The sequence below is a fragment of the Hemiscyllium ocellatum genome, chromosome 17 (assembly GCF_020745735.1).
Source record: "Hemiscyllium ocellatum isolate sHemOce1 chromosome 17, sHemOce1.pat.X.cur, whole genome shotgun sequence".
Classification (NCBI taxonomy): domain Eukaryota; kingdom Metazoa; phylum Chordata; class Chondrichthyes; order Orectolobiformes; family Hemiscylliidae; genus Hemiscyllium; species Hemiscyllium ocellatum.
In genome coordinates this window covers 71,729,093-71,753,482 of record NC_083417.1, presented here as the reverse complement: position 1 = coordinate 71,753,482, position 24,390 = coordinate 71,729,093, and the positions used below count along the sequence as shown (strand labels likewise).

Sequence of the window (24,390 nt, the reverse complement as noted above, 5' to 3'; positions counted from 1 at the left end):
TAAGAATAAATAAAACAGAATATTTTTCAAAAGAAGTGTGAAACTTGTAAATGTTGACATTCAGAGAGATTTAGGTGTACTCATACAAGCAATTAGGAATGTTTGCATGCAGGTAACAATTAGAAAGACAAATGGTGTGTTGGCCTTTATTGCAAGGGATTGACGTACAGCAATGTAGAAATCTGGTTGCAATCATATAAAGTTTTGGTGAGGCCACATCTGGAATATTGTGTGCAGTATGGACTCCATGGGAAGGGCATTGGAGCAGTTATGCAAAAGTCCACTGTATTAATCCTTGAAATGAGGTGTAAGCGTAATTGAGGATGTTGGAAGTCTGAAACAAGTACAGAGATTGCTGGAGAAACTCAGCAGGTCAGGTATCACCTGGGAACAGAGAAGCAGACTTAATATTTTGAGTCTGCTATGACTCTTCTTCAGTTTAGACCTGCATTGTTTCTTGGAAATGAAATACTTTTAGAATGGTAACATAGCAAAAGACTCTTCAGCCTATTGAGTTGACCTTCCCATTTAGTTCATTTATCACTGACCTTAACAATATTCCCCATGTTATCGCCATATTGCTTCAAGTCATGAGAACTGAGAAATCTATCAATCTCTGCCTTGAACCTGGTGAAGGACCCAAATTCCATGGTTCTCTGGGATAGAGAGTGCTGCAGATTCACCACCCTGTAAGTGAAAGAGTTCTTCCTGGACTCAGTCCTGAATGGGTTGCCTCTTATTCAAAGCTTAAACGAAACCACTTCACTGAAACACTTAGAACTCTGAAAGGACTTGACGGTGTGGGCCCTAAGAGGTTGTTTCTACTGGCTAGAGAATCTAAAACGCAGGCATGCAGTCTCAGAGTTAAGAAGCCGATCATTTAAGACTGAGGGGCAATCACTTCAGTGAGAGCTTTGTGAATCTTTGGAATTCCAGTAAGTGCTCCACTGATGAATGTGCTTGAGACTGAGACAGATTCTGGTGGTCTCTCAGAGGTGAGGGGAGTGGGATGGAAAGTGCAGTACAAATCCAATCTGTGTTGGAAGGTGGAGCAGGCTCAATGGGCCGAATGGTTCATTCCTGCTCCTATTCCTTGTGTTCTTGTGCATACAGTGGAATGGAGAATGCATCATTCAAGTAACTATCGCATCAATCAGTACTCTCCCCAATGCACGATCCAATGCAATCTACAGTGCATCATTTAATGCACTATTCACTGTATCACTCAATATATTATGCTGGAAACCAATACTGTTGCAAATGTTATCCCCAAAAATTCATAGTCCTCTGTCCAGTCAGCTCTACTAGAAACATAGAAAGTAGGCACGAGGTAGGCCAATCAGCCTTTCCAGTTGTTCAGTTATTCAATATGATCTGAGCTGATCATCCAATTCAGTATCCTGGTGTCATTTTCTCCCCATATCCTGCAATCACTTTAGCCCTGAGGACTATATCTAACTCCTTCCTGAAAACATTCAATGATTTGATCTGAACTGCTTTCTCTGGTAGAAGATTCGACAGGCTTGCCACTCTCTGGGTGAAGAAACATCTCCTTATCTTAGTTCTAAATGGTCCACACTGTATCCTTTGACTGTGACCCCCTAGCTCTGGACGCCCTGGTCATCTGGAACATCCTTTCTGCATTCACCCTGTTCAGTCCTGATAGAGATTTTTTAGTGTCCATGAGATCCCCCTCATTCTTCTTAACTTCAGCGAATATTGTCCTAACCGATGCAGACTCTCTTCATACATTAGTCCTGCCATTCAAGGAATTAACCTCCCTCCATTGCCACAGCTAGATGAGGAGACCAAAATTGCACGTAATTCTCCAGGCATGGTCTTACTATATAATTGGAGCAAGACATCCCGGCTTTTGTACTGAAATCCTATTACTATGAAGGCCAATAAACCATTTACCTTCTTCACTGTCTGTTGTACCGATATGCTTACTTTCAATAGAAAGAGATCAGAGTTTAACGTTTCGCTTTCAGTGAGCCTTCCTCAGAACCTGTTCCTCACTGAACCCGAAATATGAACTCTTTTTTCTCTCCACAGTTGCTCCCAATCCTCCGAGCCTTTCCGGCAAATTCTGTTTCTGTTTCTGATTGCCAGCATCCACAGTCCTTTGGGTTTTTATTTTCAACGACTGGCCTACAAGGGCACCAGGGTCTCATTGTACATTCCCCCTTTCCCAATCTATTGCCATCTTGCCTGTTCCAGCTTCATGTTTGAAACATAGTGGAACAGGATCTCATTTAAATCTTTTTGCTGTTCAGGAAATGTGTTTGATCCTTGCCCACTGACTATTCTGAGTGATTCTAAAATGGACACACAGCCCAGGATCTCCTCACCACAGCTTATATCTGCACTGAAAGTGGGAGAAGGATTTAACCTGAGAGATCAGGTTTAGATTCCCTACAGAATGGAAACAGGCCCTTCAGCCCAACAAGTCCATACCGACCCTCTGAAGAGTAACCCACCCAAACCCATTCCCCTACTCTATATTTACCCCTGACTCATGCACCTAACAATATGGGCAATTTAGCATGGCTAATCCACCTGACTGGCACATCTTTAGATTGTGGGAGGAAACCCACGCAGACACAGGGACAATGTGCAAACTCCACACAGACAGTTGCCGAGGTGGGAATCGAACCCGGGTCCCTGGCGCTGTGAGGCACAGTGCTAACCACTGGGCCAATGCACCAAGCTTAACGGCTGACTGACATGGGCAAGTGCATGAGCCCTGCCTGATACTTTTGACCCTGCTCACAAACTCCTTCCAGCTTGAGCCACTCCACACTGATCAGAAGCAGGAGCAATGCCTGATGTCCCTGCTCCCCCTTCTCATCCAGTCAGTCTGACCGTAATGTGCCATTGATAGCCGAGCTGGGGAAAGTGAACCTTGTTGCCCCCGTGAGCACTTAGCGTTAGCACAGCAGTACACCCACCCCTGGATTCAAGTAGCAGTTTGATGATTAATGCCCACCTGCATGGAAAATTCATTCAAGACAGACTGATCTTCAGGCTTAGGCTTCTTTATAACACTGTTACAAGTTAAGCCCGAATACTACAACATGTTATTCAGAAATATACAGGTGTCTAATCGTACCATTGCATTATTAAAATCCTATTCCATAAAATCTACCACTCAACACCAATAGGTGTACTTCATCCTTCTCTGATTGTGTGCCCAACATTCACATGGCTAGAATTCAGGCTACTGCGCCACTCTTTATATGAGTCTCTCATCATTCTTGACTCCGCCCACAGTATGCTATTTATACCCAGAGGAGGAACACCGTGGTATCATTGCAGGGTCCAAAAAGTTCTTAAATGACATTCACCAACTGCCAGAAACCAGCCATTTTTTCCCACCTCCTCCACACATAACAGGCACCTTAAGAGGTGATGGGAAAAGCAGGTAATTCTGCAAAAGCCAGTGCATACTCACCGAGCAAGTCAGGTTCTCATTGTCCATCACCTTCTGCTGCAGGTCAAGCCACATGGTCTGAAAGCAGAGACAAATGGGGTGAGAGGGAGGAGGACAGCAGAGTGTACAGCGCACCAGCAGCCCTGAACTAGTCAGCCGCACCAAGCCCCGACACACAGACACTCATGGTCTACGTTTTACTCGCAACTTAATCCCAAGGGGAGTCACATCGAAGAAATTAAGTATTATAGCTGTGACAGATTCTAACCAAAGTGCCAATTCAGCTGCCACTGAGATCTCTGCATAGATCATTAAATGGGAGCTGCAGTCTCTCAAAGTGGATTTTTTGATGTATTACTAACAGCTTTTTATGCACCGGCTGCAGATTACCTCGCACCCACTCACACACCCCGTTCCTCTTGGAGGTATACATCCCATTTTTGAGCCCAAAGATTGTGGCCACACCCCATTTCTGAGACTGGAGAGCACTCGGAAGTCCAGGCTGCCTCTCCAGCTAGACATCGTCAAAGATGCCCTCCTTCTGTTGATCGGAAAAGATCTCCACTGCTCCAATCTTCCCCAGAGGCCAGGCTGACATTTATTCCTTAACCGACAGCACAATTTGGCCTTCAACACATTGCTGTATATGGGATTTTACTGTGCATATGTTTGCTGCTGTGTTTTCTACATTACAAGTGATGGCACCTCAAATTGGGTTCAAGGCATCTTGGGGTAATATGAAAGGTTCAATAAATATACAAAGGGGTCTCTTATATCAGACTGGTATTGGGAGGGACCATGATGCTAAAGTAATGAAGGATCAAGAAGCTGGATACCTCTCTGAAAAGACAACTGGTTGCAGGTGTCGAGCTATTCTGCCTTGAACAAAGTCATTGCCAAGCCTGACCTAGTCCACATGTGCCATCCACATGCTTGCATTCTCTGTCAGAACTTTTTGTAAGCACCATCAGACAGCCAGGCCCAGTACAGACCAGAAATTGAAAGCTTTGTAACAAAGAAATGTCATTAGAAACAGAAGCAGGAGTAGGCCATTTGGCCCCTTCAATTTGCCCTGCTATTCCATAATATCGCTGCTGGTCTGATTCTAAGCTTGACTCAATTTCCTCATTGCAGCAGGAAACTGGCTCCACAGAAGAATCTTTGGGGTGAGTCATCAGTTCTCTATAAAAGTAGGCAGGCTTTCTGAGTGCATGGACTGTGGGAACACAGTGTATAACAAGGCATTGGATAGGAGTGTTAACTTGAAAATTTCACAGAGAGGGCAAACCGTGCTGCTTATCATGCTTTTGTTTCCAGCATCCAAAAGCTACTTCTTAATTTTTGTTTTATTAGTTGAGCAGCCACGTGATTGTTTGGTGAACTTTTATATTCTTTGCTCTTTAAATGCAGGCAGTAGTTTAAATGGAGGGAACTGGAAACCGCAGTTAATTGACATTTCTAAATGTGAAGAGTCAAAACGTGTGGAACTGGAAAAGCGCAGCAGGTCAAGCAGCATTCGAGGAGCAGGAGAGTCATCTTTTCAGGCATAAGCTTTTCATCATGAATGTGGGGGTTGGGGGTAGGGAGGCAAGGGGGCTGAGAGGTAAATGGGAGGGGGATGGGGCTGGGGGGAAGGTAGCTTGATAGGCAATAGGTCGATGAAGGTGGAGGGTGCTGGTGATAGGTTGGAGCGGAAGGTGGAGCGGATTGGTGGAAAGGAAGATGGACAGGCAGTACAGTTCAAGAGGGCAGTGCCAAGTTGGAGGGTTGGATCTGGGATAAGGTGGGGGGAGAGGAGATGAGGAAACTGGTGAAATTGACATTGTTGCCACGTGGTGGAAGGGTCCCAAGGCAGAAGGTGAAGCGCTCCTCCTTCAGCGTCGGATGGCTTGGATTTGGCAGTGGAGGAGGCCCAGGACTAGCACATCCTTGGCAGAGTGGGAGTGGGAGTTGAAGTGGTCAGTCGCAGGGCGGTGGGGTTGTTGGGTGCATGTGGCCTGAAGATATTCCCTGAACCATTCCTCAAGTTGGCGTCCTGTGGTGTGGAAGTCATAGAGCCATAGAGTCATATAGCATGGAAACAAATCCTTTGGTCGAACCAGTCCATTCTGAACATAATCTAAACCAGTCCCACCTACCTGCGTTTGGTGTATATCCCCGCACCCCCACCCCACCCCCTCCCCCAACCATTTCTTATTCATGTACTTATCCAAATATCTTTTAAACATTGTAACTGTACCTAAATCCACCACTTCCTTTGGAAGTTCATACCTCACACGAACCATTGCCTGTGTGAAAAAGGTTGGCCATGATGTCTTTTTAACATCTTTTTCCTCTCACTTTAAAAATATGCCCCCTAGTTCTTGAAATACCCCACCCTAGGGAAAAGACACCTGCCATCCACCTAACCTAAACACCTCATGATTGTATAAACCTCTTTAAGACCACCCCTCAACCTCCCATGCTCCAGTGAAAAAAATCTCAGCGTATCCAGTCTCTCTGAATAAATCATAACCTCCATTCCCAGAAACACCCTGATAAATCTTTTCTGAACCATCTCCGGCTTATTAATATCCTTCCTACACCAGGGCACCAGGACTGGACACAATCCTCCAGAAAACACCTCACCAAAGTCATATAGGACCTCCATGTGACATCCCAACTCCTATAACCAAAGGTCCAAGCAATGAAGGCAAGCGTGCTAAACACCTTCTTAACCATCCTGAGGGGAGATCTGGGAAGTTAAAGAGAAAGGACAAGACAATAATGCAGTTCAGTGATATGGATAAAGATAGTTGTTGTACAACGCAATGGTTCTGATAGGATTAATGTCCAAATTACATTGGCTTCACCCATTCTATCGATCTCAGAAACAGTAGAGACAAAATGTTTTGCTCTAGCTTTTGTGGGGAGCACATATATCTTCACCAGCTCCTTAACTACCTAATAGATCACAAAATTATTAGACATAGGAACAGAAGAAGGCCATTCAGCCCATTTGGCCTGCTCCACCATTCAATAGGGTCATAGCTGATCGGATAATTCTCAACTCCACTTTCCTACCTGTACCCCATAACTCTCATTCCACTTACTGATTCGAAATTATTCCCAGATAATTAAACCTGACCAAATATAGTTGTACCTATTGTTATCATATAATTAACCAACTTTTTATGTAGGAACAGTCCCTCTTCTGCAGATATTTCGCCATGGTGTATCCTCTACCACTAATCACTGAGACAAAGACAATGCAAGAATAACTGACAGAAGAGAACTACCTCAAAAAACCCTTACTCAAACTACCAGGAGTCATCCTCTGGGAAAATAGCACAATAACCAGAGTTAGGAAGGCACAAAGTGTGAACGGAAGTATGCAACGGACATAAGGTCAGTGTCGGTTAAAATGGTAAAAGGACAAAATTAAAATTTATCTGAATGCATACAACATTTTAACAAGATGGCTGAATTGAAGGCACAAATAGAAATAAATTATGATGACATGATAACCATTTTGAGATGTTGTGGCAAAATGGCCAATACTGGAATGTGAATATTCAATTAAAAAAGTGATGAAGGGCTCTGATGAAGGGCTTATGCTCGAAACGTCGAATTCTCTATTCCTGAGATGCTGCCTGGCCTGCTGTGCTTTGACCAGCAACACATTTGCAGCTGTGAATATTCAATGGTGTTTGACATTTTAGAAGGTTAGGAAGAAAGGGAGAACTGGTTAACGAAGGATGAGTATAGCACTGAGAAATGATCTTGTTTTGTAGAGTTAAAGTGTGACTCTACTCCACACAACAATTAGTGTGGGTGGCAATAAGAAATAGCAGTAGAAATGACACTAGTGGGAGATTTCCATCACTGGATACATTATAGAACTATAAATATAGAGAGGCCTATAAACATTAAATAATCAGGAAGGGAGGCTTGTAAAATGTATACCAATAATAGTGTATAATTTTAGATATTTTTCAATTGAATTGTTCAGAGATGGTATTGCACACCTTCTGGAGCAGATGGTTCTTGAACCTGGGCTGTTTGGTTCAAAGGTAGGGTACTGTGAATGCAGCACAAATCTTTACATTGCTTATTCAAATTACATTGAGAAAATCAGACTGGAGGATAATTTCAGAGAATGCATTCAAAACAATTATGTTTTTTTGAAGCAAACATTGTGGACCTAACCTTGGAACAACTATTTCAGATTTTCAATTAACCTTATATTAAGGGAGCCTCTAGGTAAGAGTGATCATAACATGACGGAATTTCACAGTCAACTTGAGGGTGAGCAATATGGGTCTCATGCTACTGTGTTAAACTGAAATATATTAAAAAAAACCCTTGTAGACAAAGGTTGCCTATCGTGGACTGGAAGGTAGGATGGTGAAGAAGCAGGAGCAAGCAATTAAGAGGGTATATTTATAACTTTCAATAAAGTTTCATACTGTGACCATTGCTGGGATGGCATGGAGATTTACAGACCAAAGTGCCAGAAGCCAAATACATCTGAAGGTCTCTTGGCTTGACCAGAAGAGACATCTCTGCTGGTGTAGTACAAGGGGTTCATGAGATAATTGAGATAAATGAGATAATTGGGAAGTGACATATGATCATATGACTACAAGGAAGTGGTTCTCTCCAGCAGCTTTCTACAACAGCTGAAATCTTGGCTAGTCTATAGTTAGCACTTTACAATATTGAAATAATACGGAATACTAATCAAAATCAAAGGACCCCAACTATTTTCTCCAAATGGGCAGCACGATAGCTCAATGGTCAGCACTGCTACCTCACAGCGCCAGGGACTCAGTTTTGATTCCATTCTCAGGCAACTGTCTCTGTGGTTTCCAGCCACTGCCCAAAGATGTGCAAGTTAGGTGGATTGGCATGTTCAATTGTCCATTGTATCCAGCGATGTGCAGACTAAGTGGACTAGCCATGGGAAATGTGGGGTTACAGTGATATAGCAAGGGGTTTGGTCTGGGAAAGACGCTCATCGGAGGGTAGGTGTGGACTGGAGGGACTGAATGGCCTGCTTCCACACTGCAGTGATTGCCAAAGGGAGCCTTTGACAAGGTCCCTCATGGCAGGCTGGTATTAAAGGTGGAGTTGTGTGGTATCAAGGGCTGTGACTACTGATGTTCCACAGAGGTTAGTGCTGGAAGCTTTGATGTTCATGATCCTTATAAAGCCAGAATCCAGAGAGAATTTGTTCCTGCTAGGGTGAAGGGCAAGGCTGGTTGGATAGGGGATGACTAGAGAAATAGAGGTTTTGGTCAAGAAAAGAAGGAAGCACATATCAGGTATAGACAGCAGGGATCGAGTTAATCCATAGAAGAGTACAAAGGCAGTAGGAGTATCCTTAAGAGAGAGATCAGGAGGGAAAACAGTTTTGGCAAATAGAGTTAAGGAGAATCCAAAGGGATTCTACAAATACATTAAGGACAAAAGGATAACTAGGGCGAGAATAGGGCTCCTTGAAGTTCAGCAAAGCCACTTTTGCACAGAACCGCAGGATAGGGGGAAATACTAAATGCGCATTTTGCATCAGTGTCTACTGTGCAGAAGGATATTAACATGGAGAAATGAATAGCAACATCTTGAAAAATGCCATATTGCAGAGGAAGAGGTGCTGAACGTCTTAAAATGCATAAAAGCGGATAACTTCCCAGGACCTGATCAAGTGTACCCTAGAACTCTATGGGAAACAAGGGAAGAGATTGCTGGGCCTCTTGCTGAGATATTTGCATCATTGACAATCATAGGTGAGGTGCCAGAAGACTGGAGGTTGGCTAACGTGGTGCCACTATTTAAAAAATAGTGGTAAGGACAAGCCAGGGAACTATAGACTGGTGAGCCTGCCATTGGTGGTGGGCAAGTTGTTGGAGGGAATCCTGAGGGACAGGATGTACATGTATTTGGAAAGGCAAGGACTAATTCGGGATAGTCAACATGGCTTTGTGCATGAAAAATCATGTCTCAGAAACTTGATTGAGTTTTTTGAAAATTATGAGGGCAGAGCAATGGTCGTGATCTATATGGACTTCAGTAAGGTGTTCAATGATTTTCCTCATGGTGCACTAGTAAGGTTAGATCACATGGAATACACGGACACCTAGCCATTTGGATACAGAACTGGCTCAAAGATAGAAGACAGAGGGTGGTGTTATAGGGTAGCTTTTCAGACTGGAGGCCTATGACCAGTGGCATGCCACAAGGATCGGTGCTGGAACCTACACATAAATGATTTGGATGTGAACATAGGTGGTATGGTTAGACAGTTTATAAGTAACACTAAAATTAGAGGTGTGGTGGACAGCGAAGTAGATTCCCTCAGTGTACAATATTACCTTGATAGAAGGGCCAATGGGCTGAGGAGTGGCAGATGGAGTTTAATTTAGATAAAAATGAGGTGCTGCATTTTGGAAAGGCAAATCTGGGCAAGAATAATACACTTAATGGTAAGGTCCTAGGGAGTTGCTGAACAAAGGTACCCTGGAGTGCAGGTTCATAGTTCCTTGAAAGTGGAGTCTCAGGTACATAGGATAATGAAGAAGGTGTTTGATATGTTTGCTTTTATTGGCCACTGCATTGAATATAGGAGCTGGAAATCATGTACAGGACATTAGTTTGGCCACTTTCGGAGCAATTCTGGTCTCCCTCCAAGAGAACAATGTTGTGAAATTGAAAAGGTTCAGAAAAGCTTTACGAGGATGTTGCCAGGATTGGAAGATTTGAGCTATAGGAAGCAGCTGAATAGTCTGGGGCTATTTTTCCTGGAGCAACGGAGGCCGAGGTATGACTTTATAGAGTTTTATAAAATCATGAGGGGCATGGATAGGCTTAATATACAAGGTCTTTCCTCCATGGTGGTGGAATCCAAAACTAGAGGCACTGGGTTTAGGGAGAGAGGGGAAGGGTATAAAAGGGATCTAAAGGGCAACTTTTTCACAGAGGGTGGTACGTATATGAGCTGCCAGAAGAAGTGATGGAGGGTGGTATGATTACAACATTGGAGGGAACTGGTTGGTTTATATGAATAGGAAGGGTTTAGAGGTACATGGACCAAATGCTGACAAATGGGCCTAGATTTATCTCGGAGATCTGGTTGACATGGATGAAATGGACCAAAGAGTCTGTTTCCATGCTGTGTATCTCTTTGACTCTATGACTCCATAAATAATTTAGAAGATAACATAGCAGGTCTGATTAGTAAGTTTGCACACAACACAAAGATTGTGGAGTTGCAGATAGTGAGCAGGATTGTTAGAGGATACAACAGGATATAAACCCGTTGGAGGAATGAGAAGAAAAATGGCAGTTGGAGTTGAATCTGGACAAATGTGAGTTGATGTATTTTGGAAGGTCAAGTACAGGTGGAATTTATACAGTGAAGGCCAGAACCCATAGGAGTATTGATATGCAGAGGGATCTGGGTAGGCAGGTACACAGATCACTGAAGGTGGCAGCACAAGTAGCTAAGGTAGTAACAAAGGCCTTTTCATTAGAAGGGGCATAAGAATTGAATATAAGAATAGACAAGTTATGCTGCAGCTTTATAGAACTTCAGCTGGGCCACCCTTGGAATATTGTGTCCAGTTCTGGTCACCACACTACCAGAAGGATGTGGATGCTTTGGGGAGGGTACAGAAAAGATTTACTAAGGCATTGCCTGGTATGGGAGATTTTAGCGATGAAGAAAGTTTGGATAGACTGGGTTTGTTTTCACTGGACTCAAGAGGTTGAGGGGTGACCTGATAGAAGTTTATAATATTGTGAATGGCATAGATAGAGTGGAAAGTACGAGGCTTTTCCCCAGGGTGGAGGGGTCAATTACTAGGGGACACAGGTTCAAGGTGCAAGGGGGGGGACGTTTAAAAGAAACGTGTGAGGTACATTTTGCACACAAAGATTGGTGAGTGTCTGGAACGTGCTACCAGACGACATAGTGGAAGCAGATACAATAGCAGCATTCAAGAAGCACCTGGATGAATATATGAATCGGAAGGGAATAGAGGGATATGGATCCTCTAAGTGAAGGCAGTTTTAGTATGGAAGGGCAACTTGTGATGATGCAAACTTGGAGAGCCAAAGGGCCTGGTCCTGTGCTGTATTATTCTAAGTTCTATGAAACCCTGTCTCTGTGGGAGAAAGTGAGGACTGCAGATGCTGGAGATCAGAGCTGAAAATGTGTTGCTGGAAAAGCGCAGCAGGTCAGGCAGCATCCAAGGAGCAGGAGAGTTGATGTTTCAGGCATAAGCTTGAAACACATTTTTCAACCCTGTCTCTGTACCAGTCGTTCTGATATAACAGACAGGTGAACAAAGGGTGTTGTAAGGAGGAAGAGGTGACACTGGGAGGAGGGTGGGGTTAACTTCAACAGGGATCCCCCAATCAGGAGAGGAGTCCCACAATGAAGACATCAAGCACCTCACTTCACCAAGAAAGCTGGAACACACTGATCTCCCAGGCACACCTCTATTCATCACCTCTGCTTCGTTAAACTAAAGCAGAGGGAGTGCGGTTGCAATCGATGATGGGAGATTTTTTTCTACGCAGTGAGTTGTTACAAATTTGAATACATTGTCAAAAACAGCAGATAGCAAAATACCAGAGTCAATTGTAAACCTAAACACAAAAGAAAACATGTGCACAACTCTGGGGTAAACGCAGGGCTTTGGAACCTGCGGATTGTTCTTTCAAAGAAGCAGTACAAGCAGAAAGGACTTTGTGGCCTCCTTCAGTGCTGTGTGATATGTTAATTCAGTGATTGTTATTTTTACCTCAGGTTCTGGAAGAAAATGCAATGTTTCCCACAATTGTAGATGCCAATGTTAAAGAAAGGGGAAGTCACAACAAACCAAACGTTATCAGACCATGACCATGACCATGACCAAGATGGCAGGAAAAAAAGAGAGACAGAATAACAGCTAATTGATTTTGCAAAGACACAACTGGAATAGTTCAATGAAGATATCATTGAAGTTTTAACCCCTATGTCTTCCAAAGAAGCATCGATCATTCTGAACTTTGGATTTTCCCAATAGGTTTGCTTGCATATTATCCTTGCAACGATGGTGTATTATAAAAGCAAATCTTTGAAAACCTTTTTTCTGCCTTGATTGATACATACTGTTTTATAATGAAAAGGTAGAGGAGATTTTTTAAAATTACAACTGAGTAATTGCGCGTGTCATTGTGATCTCTTTCTTCTCCTCCCCCCCACCCCGATGTTGCCTCATCTTGCAGGATTTCTCACCAGAGCAGTGTAGATCTGTTAAAGACTACACTGATCTCCAAAGGCAGTGATCAGCCAGATGCGTCCAGCAATAATCCCAATTTGTACTGGATTGGAAAGATCCCACAGACAGGTCACTGCTGCAACTTTTGATTGGGGAAATTTAAATCCTTGTCCCAAATGGATTTTTATGCGCAATATTGGAATTGAAATATTTAACTCATAAAATGTCTGGCTTGTTAAATGCCATATCAAAGCATTTAATTCCTAAAGGTGTGTGCATCAACTGAGTTTCCATTGCAAGCTAGTAGCTTGGATGGAATAGTAATTGAAGGGAGGTCACTTTGAAAAATCACAAATATATAAATATCACATTCAGATTCTTCTGAATGCTACTAAAAAACATGAAGATGTGTCCATTTATACGTTCCCTAAGTTTTGGCAGTAATGAAATAAAGAAAATAGAAGCAGGAGTAGGCCATTCGGCCCTACAAACCCACTCTGCTATTCAATTTGATCATGGCTGATCATCTAATTCAATGGACTGTTCCCAGTTTTCCCCCATATCCATTGGTGGGTTTAGCTCCAAGTGCTATCTCCAATTCATTCTTGAAATCCTATGATGTTCTGGCTTCAACCTCCTCCTGTAATAGGCTCACCACTCTCTGGGTGAAGACATTTCTCCTAATCTCAGTGCTAAATTGCTTACCCCACACCCTTTGAATGTGACCCCTGGTTCTGGACTCCCCCACTGTTGGGAATATCCTTCCTGCACGTATCCCGTCCATTCTTTTAAACTCCAGCAAATATAATCCCAACTGATCTAGTCTCTCTTCATATGTCAGTCCCACCATCCCAGGAAACAGTCTGGTGAACCTTAGCTGCATTCTCCCCATTCCTTCCTCCGATAAGGAGACTAAAATTGCACACAATACTTCAGGTGTGGCCTCACCAAGGCCCTGTAAAATTGCAGCAAGACATCCCCGCTCCTGTATTTGAATCCTCTTGCTGTGAAGGCCAACATACCACTTACCTCCTTCACCTGCTCTACCTGCACTCATACCTTCAGTAACTGGGGTACAATTCTCTTTGCTCTCCCTAGCCCAATCTATCACTATTCTGATCATAATCTGCCTTTTTTTTTGTTACCACGGCAGGAGAATAAAGCCCCCGCCCCTTCAAAATTCCTGACATTCCACTCATTTTGCCCTCTCAACATTTGACACTCCAGTGATGTCATTCTATTCAAATTACATGAGGGACTGTCAGTAAATTTCTTAATTTCTGCGTTAATTAACAGCTGTATTTTGGCAACTGAAATTTCTAGCACATTAATAAGAGGAGCAGCTCAAAATTATACAGGGGTCAATCAACAAAGGGTCTCAACTTCCTTATTTCACTGACTATGCCTCTGGGTTTTGTTTTTGTCCTGGAAGTTAAAGATGCAATTTCCATATGAATCCTCTGTGCTGTACTGATCAGCAACTGCTGCCTAAATGGGGGAACACGTGTAAGCAAGGGATGAGAAATTTGATAAAGGCACGGCTTGCCCTTGTTACTAGATGATAAAAGGAGGAAAGGGGAGAGTGAGGTGGTCAGACAGAGAGACACCAAGTTACTTTCGATGAATGAAAGTAGAACAGAGAACCATCTGTACGGATAGGCAAAAAGAGAAAGAAAGAAAAGCTGAAAAATCTGGCAAATTAGGGAATGAAATGGCTGGAAATGTGATAGAGGAACATTCCATTGAGGCATTAAAGGGGACATTTGGGGTTATTTGAATGTGCAATAAATATGGGGAAAAGGTCAAGAGTTACTCAGTAACGATGCTCACTATGGACTGAACGGCCTCCAGTGATGTAACAATGCTGTGCTTCTGTGAAGCAAATATGAACATTAATTTAACTCATACAGGCTGATTTCAAAGGGTTAATATCAAATAAGGTTCCAGGTAACTGGAAACAACTTGTGAATTTGGAATCTATTTATTTTTAAAACCATCTCATATTTAATTGGATGGAAAGTTGATTAATTATATTTAATGTCAAACTGTGCAGCAGTATCACAAGAATATTTTTCATAATATTCTGCTGAGTTCCTGTTTTCTATATCATTCTGTGTATTAATAGCAGACTCAGCAATGAAATAAATTTGCGAGAGATTGATGCTGTAATTGTACCAATTAACTGTGCAATTAGAGCCAAGATTAACTGAGATTAAAATTGTTAATTGAGAGATTAATGACAATTATTTATTTTCTCTGGTTTTGACAGCCACAAACAGCCCAGCAGGTGGCACAGCCTGGCACACAGTAGGTTGCCCTTTGAGATGGGTCCTTGCCCCGGCTCGAGGCCTGTGGTGATCATTTCGAGAAACAAATCGAGAACCTCATCTCATAAGCTGTTCATGGAGAATTAGGGAATTTGCACATCCAATGATTTCACTGCACATCTGACTCGACTCAAAGCATGCATGTCAACAGTTTGTAAAATTGGGTAGGGTTTGAAAAGGAATCTCATACTGATGTGTTAGGCTAAGACTGGGATGGGGAGGGTTGTTGTTGGTTGAAATCTATAGGAAGAAGGTGATCAGCATATTAAACCCTGAGAACTGGTACATTTGGAAGGGCTAATTTTGAGAAGGAAGCCGTGTGGTTCAGTGTGTAGCTATCTCTGCCTCTAGAACAGAGGCTCTGTGTTCAAGTCTCGTTCCAGCACCTTTCTGAAAAATTCACTCAGGGGATGTGGGCATCGCTGCCTGGGCCAGCGTTTATTGCCTATCCCTAGTTGTCCTTGAGAAAGTGGTGGTGTGCTGTCTTCTTGAACCCACAATGCTGTTGGGAGATTCCAGGATCTTGACCCCACAACAGTGAAGGAACGGCGATATATTTCCAAGTCAGAATGGTGAGTGGTGTTCCCGTGTATTTGCTGTTCTTGGACTTCTAGATGGCAGTGGTTGTGGGTTTGGAAAGTACTGTCTAAGGAGCCTTGGTGAATTTCTGCAGTGCATCTCCTCACTAGCGTACACTGCTGCGATGGTGAGGGAGGGACTGACTATGTGTGGATATGGTGCCAATCAGGCAGCTGCTTTGTCCTGGGTAGTGTTAAGTTGTACCCATCTAGGCAAATGGGGAGTATTCCTTCACAGTTCTGACTTGTGTCTTATAGACAAGCTTTAGGGAGTCAGGAGGCAGGTTACTCATTGCAAGATTCCTAGCCTATGACTTGTGGTTACAGCCACTGTATTTATATGGTGAGTCCAGTTCAGTCTAGTCAGTGGTAACCCCAGGACGTTGATGGTGGGGGATTCAGTGACGATGATGCCATTGAATGTCAAGGCGCAATGCGTATGTTCCTTCTTACTGGAAATGGTCATTGTCTGGCATTTGTATGTTGTGAATATTACTTGCTACCTTTTACTGGATCAGTGGTGCTGGAAGAGCACAGCAGTTCAGGCAGCATCCAAAGTGCAGCAAAATCGATGTTTCTGGCAAAAGCCCTTCATCAGGAATAACCCATTCAAATATGAACAGATTAGTATCTGAGGAGTCATGAGTGGAGTTGAACATTGTGCAACCATTGATGAACAAGCCCACTTCTGACCTTATGATGGAGGGAATGTCATTGATGATGCAGCTGAAGATGGTTGGGCCTCGGACATTACCTTGAGGGACACCTGCAGAAAGTGAGATGATTGACCTCCTACAACCAAAACCATGATGGGATGTGTGTCCACAATACAGCCAGAAGGTTGAGTTTCAAATCCAGAAGGTTGAGTTGGAAATTCTACCAACACATGTCGATGGCAAGTAGTAAGGACAGGACAGATTTATGGTCAGCCACAAAATCATAGAGTTCCTACAGTGTGGAAGCAGGCCAACTGGCCCATTGAATTCACACCAACCCTCTGAAGAGCATTACTCCCAGAACCATCTCCCTACTCTATCCCTGTAACCCTGTACTTCCCATGGCTAACCTATCTAATCTGTACATCCCTGAACACTATGGACAATTTAGCATGGCCAATCCACTTCACCAATACGTTTTTGGATTGTGGGAGGAAACCGGAGCACCCAGAGGAAACCCATGCAGATACAGGGGAGAATGTGCACACTCCACACAGACAGTTGTCTGAGGCTGGAATCGAACCTGATCTCTGGCGCTGTGAGGCAGCAGTGCTAACCACTGAGCCACCATGCAGCCTGTGGAGTCAGGAGCTGCCTCCGTGCCCTAATCTCAGTGGAGATTGTTGTGTTGTGGAAGGTGGGGCCTGTCTTCGGGAAGAGAACCTCAGAAGAGGGACCTTGAGCAGCTAACTGTCTCTTACAGGCCCCATAATTACTCTGATGGGAATAAGTGAAGAATTTGTGCAGCGGTTTCCAGCATCAACAACTGACAGAATGGAGCCATCACTGCAACGTAGGAAATATGGCAGTCAGGAGGTGCCCAGCAAGATCGCGCAAACATCACCACCACGGTGACAAGAGCAACAGTTTCAGTGAAGCCAGTCGAGGGATAAATATTGAACAGGACACTGCCTGGATTATTTCTGCTCAGCCTCGAAACAGTCCCCTCGGGTCTGCCCGAGGAGGCAGGTGGAGATGGAGGTTGTCACCAGAATGTTGTCACACCCTGGAGAACAGAGAGTTTGATTGTTCTCAATGAAAATTGTATCTTACACATCTGCATTTAATACAAATAGACTCGTGTGCCATTTTTCATTCACTCACGGGACTTTCGGTATCACTGGGCTGGCCGGTATTTATTGCCCATCCCTACTGCCCTTGAACTGAGTGGCTTGCTAGGCCATTTCACAGGGCAGTTGAGAGTCAACCACATTAATCTGAGTCTGCAGTCAGGCCTTTATCCTGTCTAGAAGCAGCGGGAGACAGAGCAGAGGTGACATTGGGACCAGGGGGTTGCCGGGAAGATAAGGACTTAGTATGTATTTAGGCAGCAGCTAAACCTGAGATACTACATGTGTAGTATCTCCCTCCCACCCCTCTCCTCTAATCAGAAGAAAAGGACTCTGCAAGGTAAGACTCTTTGTTTCTTTTATATATTTAAGTGCATTGTTTGGTATTATTTAGTTGAGTTAAAGCTAAGGCTTACAATGGCAGAGGGCCTCAGACCTGTGGCATGTCCTGTTGCTTGATGTTGGAGCTCAGGGATGTGGCTGACATTCCTGACTCTTACACTTGCCAGAAATGTGTCCAGCTGCAGCTCTTGTTTGACCGTATAACAGCTCTAGAGCTGCGGATGGACTCACTGTGGAGCATCCAGGATGCTGAGGAGGTCGTGGATAGCACGTTTAGTGAACTGGTCACACCGCAGGTTAGAATTGCTGAGGGAGACAGTGAATGGGTGACCAAAAGGCAGAGAAAGAGCAGGAAGGCAGTGCAGGTTTCCCCTTGCGATCATTTCTCTCCCAAGCAGGTATACCGTTTTGGATACTGTTGGGGGAGATGGCTCACCAGGGGAGGCCAGCAATTTCCAGGATCATGGCACCGTGGCGGACACTGCTGTTCAGAAAGGCAGGAAAAGACTCGTATGGTCATAGTCATACGGGAGTCTGTTGTGAGGGGAATAGATAACGGTTCTGTGGCCGAAAACGGGACTCCCGGATGGTACGTTGTCTCCCGGGTGCTCAGGTCAGGGATATCACCGATCAGCTATAGACCATTCTGAAAGGGGAGGGTGAACAGCCAGTTGTCTTGATGCGTATGGGCACCAACTATATAAGTAAAAAACAAGATAAGCAGAATTCAGGGAGATAGGAGAGAGGTTAAAGAAGAGAACCTCAAAGATACTGATCTCAGGATTGCTACTAGTGCCACTTGCTGGTCAGGGTAGAAATGAAAGAATAGGTAGGATGAACTCGTTGCTTGAGGAATGGTGTAGGAGGCAGAGGTTCAGATTTGTGGGACATTGGGACCAATTCTGGGGAAGGTGGGACGATTACAAATTGGATAGTCTAACCTGAACCAGACTGGAACTAATGTTCTTGGGATAGTTTTTGCGACTGCTGTTGGGAAGGATTTAAATTAATGTGGCAGAGGACTGGGAACCGGAAGAGAAGACTGGTAGACAGTGAGGTGGAAACTAGACACTGTAAGAAAAAGGATCATGAAGTTAGCATTACCAAGGAGAAGAACAGGCAGAGAGCAGATGAACACAAAGGAACTGGTGGTCTGAAGTGCATATACTTTAATGCAAGGAGTATAGTGGGCAAGGCAGATAAACTTAGGGCTTGGATTGGTACCTGAGAGTATGATGTTACTGTGATCACAGAGACTTGGATGAAGGAAGGGCATGATTGGCAACTACAGTCAAGATTAGAGTCGTGCTGGAAAAGCACGGCAGATCAGGCAGCATCCGAGGAGCAGGAAAATCAAAGTTTTGGGCAAAAGCCTTCAACAGGCAATTAAATGTTCCAGGATATAGATGTTACAGACAGGACAGGGAGGAAGGAAAAGTGGAGGGGGGAAGTTGCATTGCTGGTCAGGGATGATATCACAGCTGTGCTAAAGGAGGACATTATGGAGGACGTGAGCAGTGAGGCATTATGGGTAGAGTTAAAAACAAAAAGGGTACAGTTACATAATTGGGGCTGTACTACAAGCTTCCTAACAGTGAATGTGAGGTAAAGGAACAAATAGGTAAACAGATTATGGAAAAATATAGAGGCAACAGAATGGTGTTGATGGGAGATTTAATTTTCCCAGCATTGACAGGATACATTTAGTGTCAGAGGTCTGGATGAAGGAGAATTTGTAAGGAGCATTCAGGAAAGTTTTCTAGAGCAGGATGTCAATAGTCCGACGAGAGAAGGGGCCATATTGGACCTGGTGTTGAGGAATGAGCCAGACCAGGTGGTAGAAATTGCGGTGGTGGATTCCTTTGAGAACAGTGACCACAATTCTGTAAGTTTTAGAATACTCGTAGTCAAAGATGAGAGTGGTTTGAAGGGATGAGTACTAAACTGGGCCAAGGCCAATTATATCAAAATTCGGCAGCAGCTGAGAAATGTGGATTGGGGGCAGATATTTGAAGGGAAGTCCACATTTGATATGTGGGAGGCTTTCAAAGATAGTGCAGATAGGCATGTCACTTTGAAAATAAGGGATAGGAAAGGCAAGGTTCATGAACCGTGGATGACAGGAGAAATTGTGTGACTAGCCAGGAGGAAAAGGGAAGCATATATAAAGTCCAGACAGCTAAGAACAGAACGGGCTTTGGAGGAATATTGGGAAAGTAGGACCAATGTTAAACAAGGAATCGAGTGGGCTAAAAGGGGTCATGATATAACCTTAGTGAGCAGAGTTAAGGAGAATCCCAAGGCCATTTATTCATATATAAGAAGCAAGAGGGTAACTAGAGAAAGGGTTCAAAGTTTGGGAGAAGATTTGTAGCTCGGGTGCTCGTTGTTGTGGGATTGGTCCACTAAAGGATGTTTCTAAGTTGTGTGTTGAACCTGAGAAAACGGGTGAGATTCTCAGTGATTACTTTGAATCAGTGTTCACTGAGGAGAGTGACATGATGAATGTTGAGATTAGAGATAGAAGTTTGTTTACTCTGGATCATGTTAACATAAGGAGGAAGGATGTGTTGGGTAGGCTAAAGGATATTAAGGTGGACAAATCCCCAGAACCGGATGGGATCTATCCCAGGTTGTTGACAGAGTGACAAAGGAAATGGCTGGGGACCTGACAGATATATTTGTAGCACCCTTAAACACAGATGAAGTGCCAGAGGACTGGAGATTTGCTAATGTTGTCTCCCTGTTCAAGAAGGGTAGTAGGGATATTCTAGGTAACTACAGACTAGTGAGCCTTACGTCAGTGGTGGGAAAGTTGCTGGAATAGGTACTGAGAGATAGAATCTATCTATATTTGGAAGAGAATGGGCTTATCAGTGATAGGCAACGTGGATTTGTGCGGGAGAGATTGTGCCTTACCAACTTAATGGAAGTGACCAAGTTGATAGATGAAGGAAGGGCTGTAGATGTCATATACATGGACTTTAGTAAGGCATTTGATAAAGTTCCCCATGGTAGACTAAAGGAGAAAGTGAAGTCACATGATGTGCAGGGTGTTCTAGCTAGGTGGATAAAAGACTGGTTGAGCAATAGGAGACAGAGAGTAGTAATTGAAGGGAGTTTCTCGAAATGGAGAAAAGTGACCAGTGGTGTTCCACAGGGATCAGAGCTGGGACCACTGTTATTTGTGATATACATAAAGAACCTGGAAGAGGGTATTGTTGATCTGATCAGTAAGTTTGCAGATGACATGAGGATTGGAGGAGCAGCAGAAAGCATAGGGGTCTGTCAAGGAATACAGGAGAATATAGATAGACTGGAGAGTTGGGGGGAGAAGTTGCAGATGGAGTTCAATCCGGACAAATGAAGTGATGCATTTTGGAAGGTCTAATTCTAGAGTGAACGATACGGTAAACAGAGAGCCTTGGGAAAAGTTGATGAGCAGAGAGATCTGGGAGTTCAGGTCTATTGTACCCTGAAGGTGGCTGCGCAGGTAGATAGAGTGGTCAAGAAAGCATATGGTATGCTTGCCTTCATCGGATGTGAGGCAGCAGTGCTAACCACTGAGGCACCGTACCGCCCAAGGTCCATTCCTCAGGGTTAACAGCCGCACTGAATCTGGGTGATTCCAGTGAAAGTCTTGTGTAGAAATGGTCGCGTGGGATTGCAGTAACAGAGACAGGATAAAATGTTGGAGCTCCAGAGTTGGCAGATAACATAGCTGCAAGGGGCTAACAGTGCTGGCTCGTAATGAACATTACCATCTGTACCCATTACAGTTCAAAAAGTAATTTCTGACACTGAAAGTGAAAAGTTTTCTTTTATCCTTCATGTGATTTATCCTTCATCAGATGAAAGGAACACTTTGAGTTTCACATCATTAAATATAATGAGGCAGTTCAGAAAAGGCTTGATTTCACTTCTTTTGAAGATTTCCACTGTTCAAGCGTTTTGCAAATGCAGTGGTGATAACTGCTACAGGGCGACCAGAATTCTTTCTTTTCAATTCTTTTAACCAGCTCCTTTTGAGGCTATGTCTTATTCCAAGTCTCATCAAATGCCTTGTGAAAGTCAGTACATGAACATTCTATGCTTAATGGCTCCTCGCCAAGAGTTCCTTAAACATTTCAGTCAAACCACCCAAGGTGACCTGCCTTTCACAATGTTGAGTTTTCCTAATCAGCCCAAATATAAAAAGAGAGAAAACAGGAACAGGACTAGGCCATTCAGCCCTTCAAGCCTGCTCTGCTATTCAGTATGATCATCCAACACAGTCCCCTGTTCAAGGTTTGAGTAAAGATTCGTAGCTCGGGTGCCGGTCGTTGTGGTTGTGGGTGTGTTCGCCGAGCTGAGAGGTTGATTTGCAAATGTTTCGTCCCCTGTCTGGGTGACAGCTTCAGTGCTTGGGAGCCTCCTGTGGGGTGCTGCGGTACTGTGCCTTCTGAAACTTATTTGCCTCCGTTCCTGCTGCTTCCGGAATATACCGGCTATGACAATAAACGACCAGAACCGGCAACCGGCAGCAGCAGAAACGGAACCAAATAGATTCCACAAGACACAGTACCATAGCTCTACACAGGAGGCTCCAAAGCACTGAACATGTCGCCCAGACAGGGGACAAAATGTCTGCAAATCAACTTTTCAGCTTGGTGAACATACCCACAATCACAGCAATATCCCCTGTTCTCTCTTTCTCCCCATACTCTTTGATCCCTTTTGCCCTAAGAATTATATCTATCTCCTTCTTTAAAACAGTCAGTGTTTTGGACTCAATTGCTTTCTGTGGCAGAGAATTCCACTCTCTGAATAAAGAAATTTCTCCTCATCTCAGCCCAAACTATTCCGAGCATTCGGATTTCAGCTGAGACCTGCCTTTGCTTCATTGCTCCTACGTGGGTAAAAGCTATCTCACTGTCCTGTCTTTGACATTGCTCCTTCAAGGATGTTTGTACAAACCAGATCGATATTTCCAGAGTCCTTTCCGACTCACTTCCTCCTGGTGTATTTTAAGATTTGTGGCTCCTGACCCTAGGCGTTCCTTCTTCAGTATGAATATTTCACATGAACTGAGTTGCTCCCTCTGATTATGTAGATTCTACAACGGCTTTGGAAGATCGCCATTGAATTCACTACAGGTACGAGCTCTCAGCAACAAACTGCTCAAATTCAGCAAAGATCAATGATTTCACTCAAATAAAGTAGCACCAGGCACATAAAAAGAACCAATTGTGGATAGGAGTGTATTCTTCAGATGATGAAGCTCAAGCCTGGGAGTGTTTGATTGGGACAGTGTACAGACAGCTTTACTTTCAGGTTGAAAGAATAGAGACAGATTTACTCTCGATGTAACCATGTACAGTCCTGTCCTGGGAGTGGTTGATAGGGACAGTGTAGAGGGAGCTTTCTTCTGTATCTAACTCTGTGCTGTACCTGTCCATAAGACCATAAGACATACGAGTGGAAGTAAGGTCATTCGGCCCATCGAGTCCACTCCGCCATTCAATCATGGCTAATGGGCATTTCAACTCCACTTACCCGCATTCTCCCCGTAGCCCTTAATTCCTTGTGACATCAAGAATTTATCAATCTCTGCCTTGAAGACGTTTAGCATCCTGGCCTTCACTGAACTCTGTGGCAATGAATTCCACAGGCCCACCACTCTCTGGCTGAAGAAATGTCTCCACATTTCTGTTCTAAATTGACCCCCTCTAATTCTAAGGCTGTGCCCACGGGTCCTAGTCTCCTCGCCTAACGGAAACAATTTCCTAGCCTCCACCCTTTCCAAGCCATGTATTATTTTGTAAGTTTCTATTAGATCTCCCCTTAATCTTCTAAACTCCAATGAATACAATCCCAGGATCCTCAGCCGTTCCTCGTATGTTAGACCTACCATTCCAGGGATCATCCGTGTGAATCTCAGCTGGACACGCTCCAGTGCCAGTGTGTCCTTCCTGAGGTGTGGGGACCAAAACTGGACACAGTACTCCAAATGGGGCCTAACCAGAGCTTTATAAAATCTCAGTAGCACAACGGTGCTTTTATATTCCAACCCTCTTGAGATAAATTGCATTCGCTTTCTTAATCACGGACTCAACCTGCATGTTTACCTTTAGAGAATCCTCGACTAGCACTCCCAGATCACTTTGTACTTTGGCTTTACGAAGTTTCTCACCGTTTAGAAAGTAGTCCATGCTTGTATTCTTTTTTCCAAAGTGAAAGACCTCGCATTTGCTCACATTGAATTCCATCAGCCATTTCCTGGACCACTCCCAAACTGTCTAGATCCTTCTGCAGCCTCCACACTTCCTCAGTACTAGCTGCCTGTCCACCCAACTTTGTATCATCGGCAAACTTCGCTAGAATGCCCCCAGGCTCTTCATCCAGATCATTAATATATAACGTGAACAGCTACAGCCCCAACACTGAACCCTGTGGGACACCGCTTGTCACCGGCTGCCATTCTGAAAAAAACCTTTTATCTCAACTCTCTGTTTTCTGTCAGACAGCCAATCCTCAATCCATACCAGTGGCTCACCTCGAACACCATGGGCCCTCACCTTGCTCAGCAGCCTCCCATGTGGCACCTTATCAAAGGCCTTTTGGAAGTCCACATAGACCACATCCACTGGGTTTCCCTGGTCTAACTTACTTGTCACCTCTTCAAAGAATTCCAACAGGT

The 24,390-nt window shown here is 44.0% G+C and overlaps 1 protein-coding gene across 1 annotated transcript in view; it reads right to left on the bottom strand.

Moving 5' to 3' along the window:
* The window catches only part of necab2 (N-terminal EF-hand calcium binding protein 2), a 150,241-nt gene that overhangs the window by 26,511 nt on the left and 99,340 nt on the right, over positions 1-24,390 (bottom strand). The window contains exon 9 of the mRNA XM_060837520.1: positions 3,455-3,511. Coding sequence (XP_060693503.1) covers positions 3,455-3,511 — 57 coding nt within the window. The remainder of the gene's footprint in view (positions 1-3,454; positions 3,512-24,390) is intronic.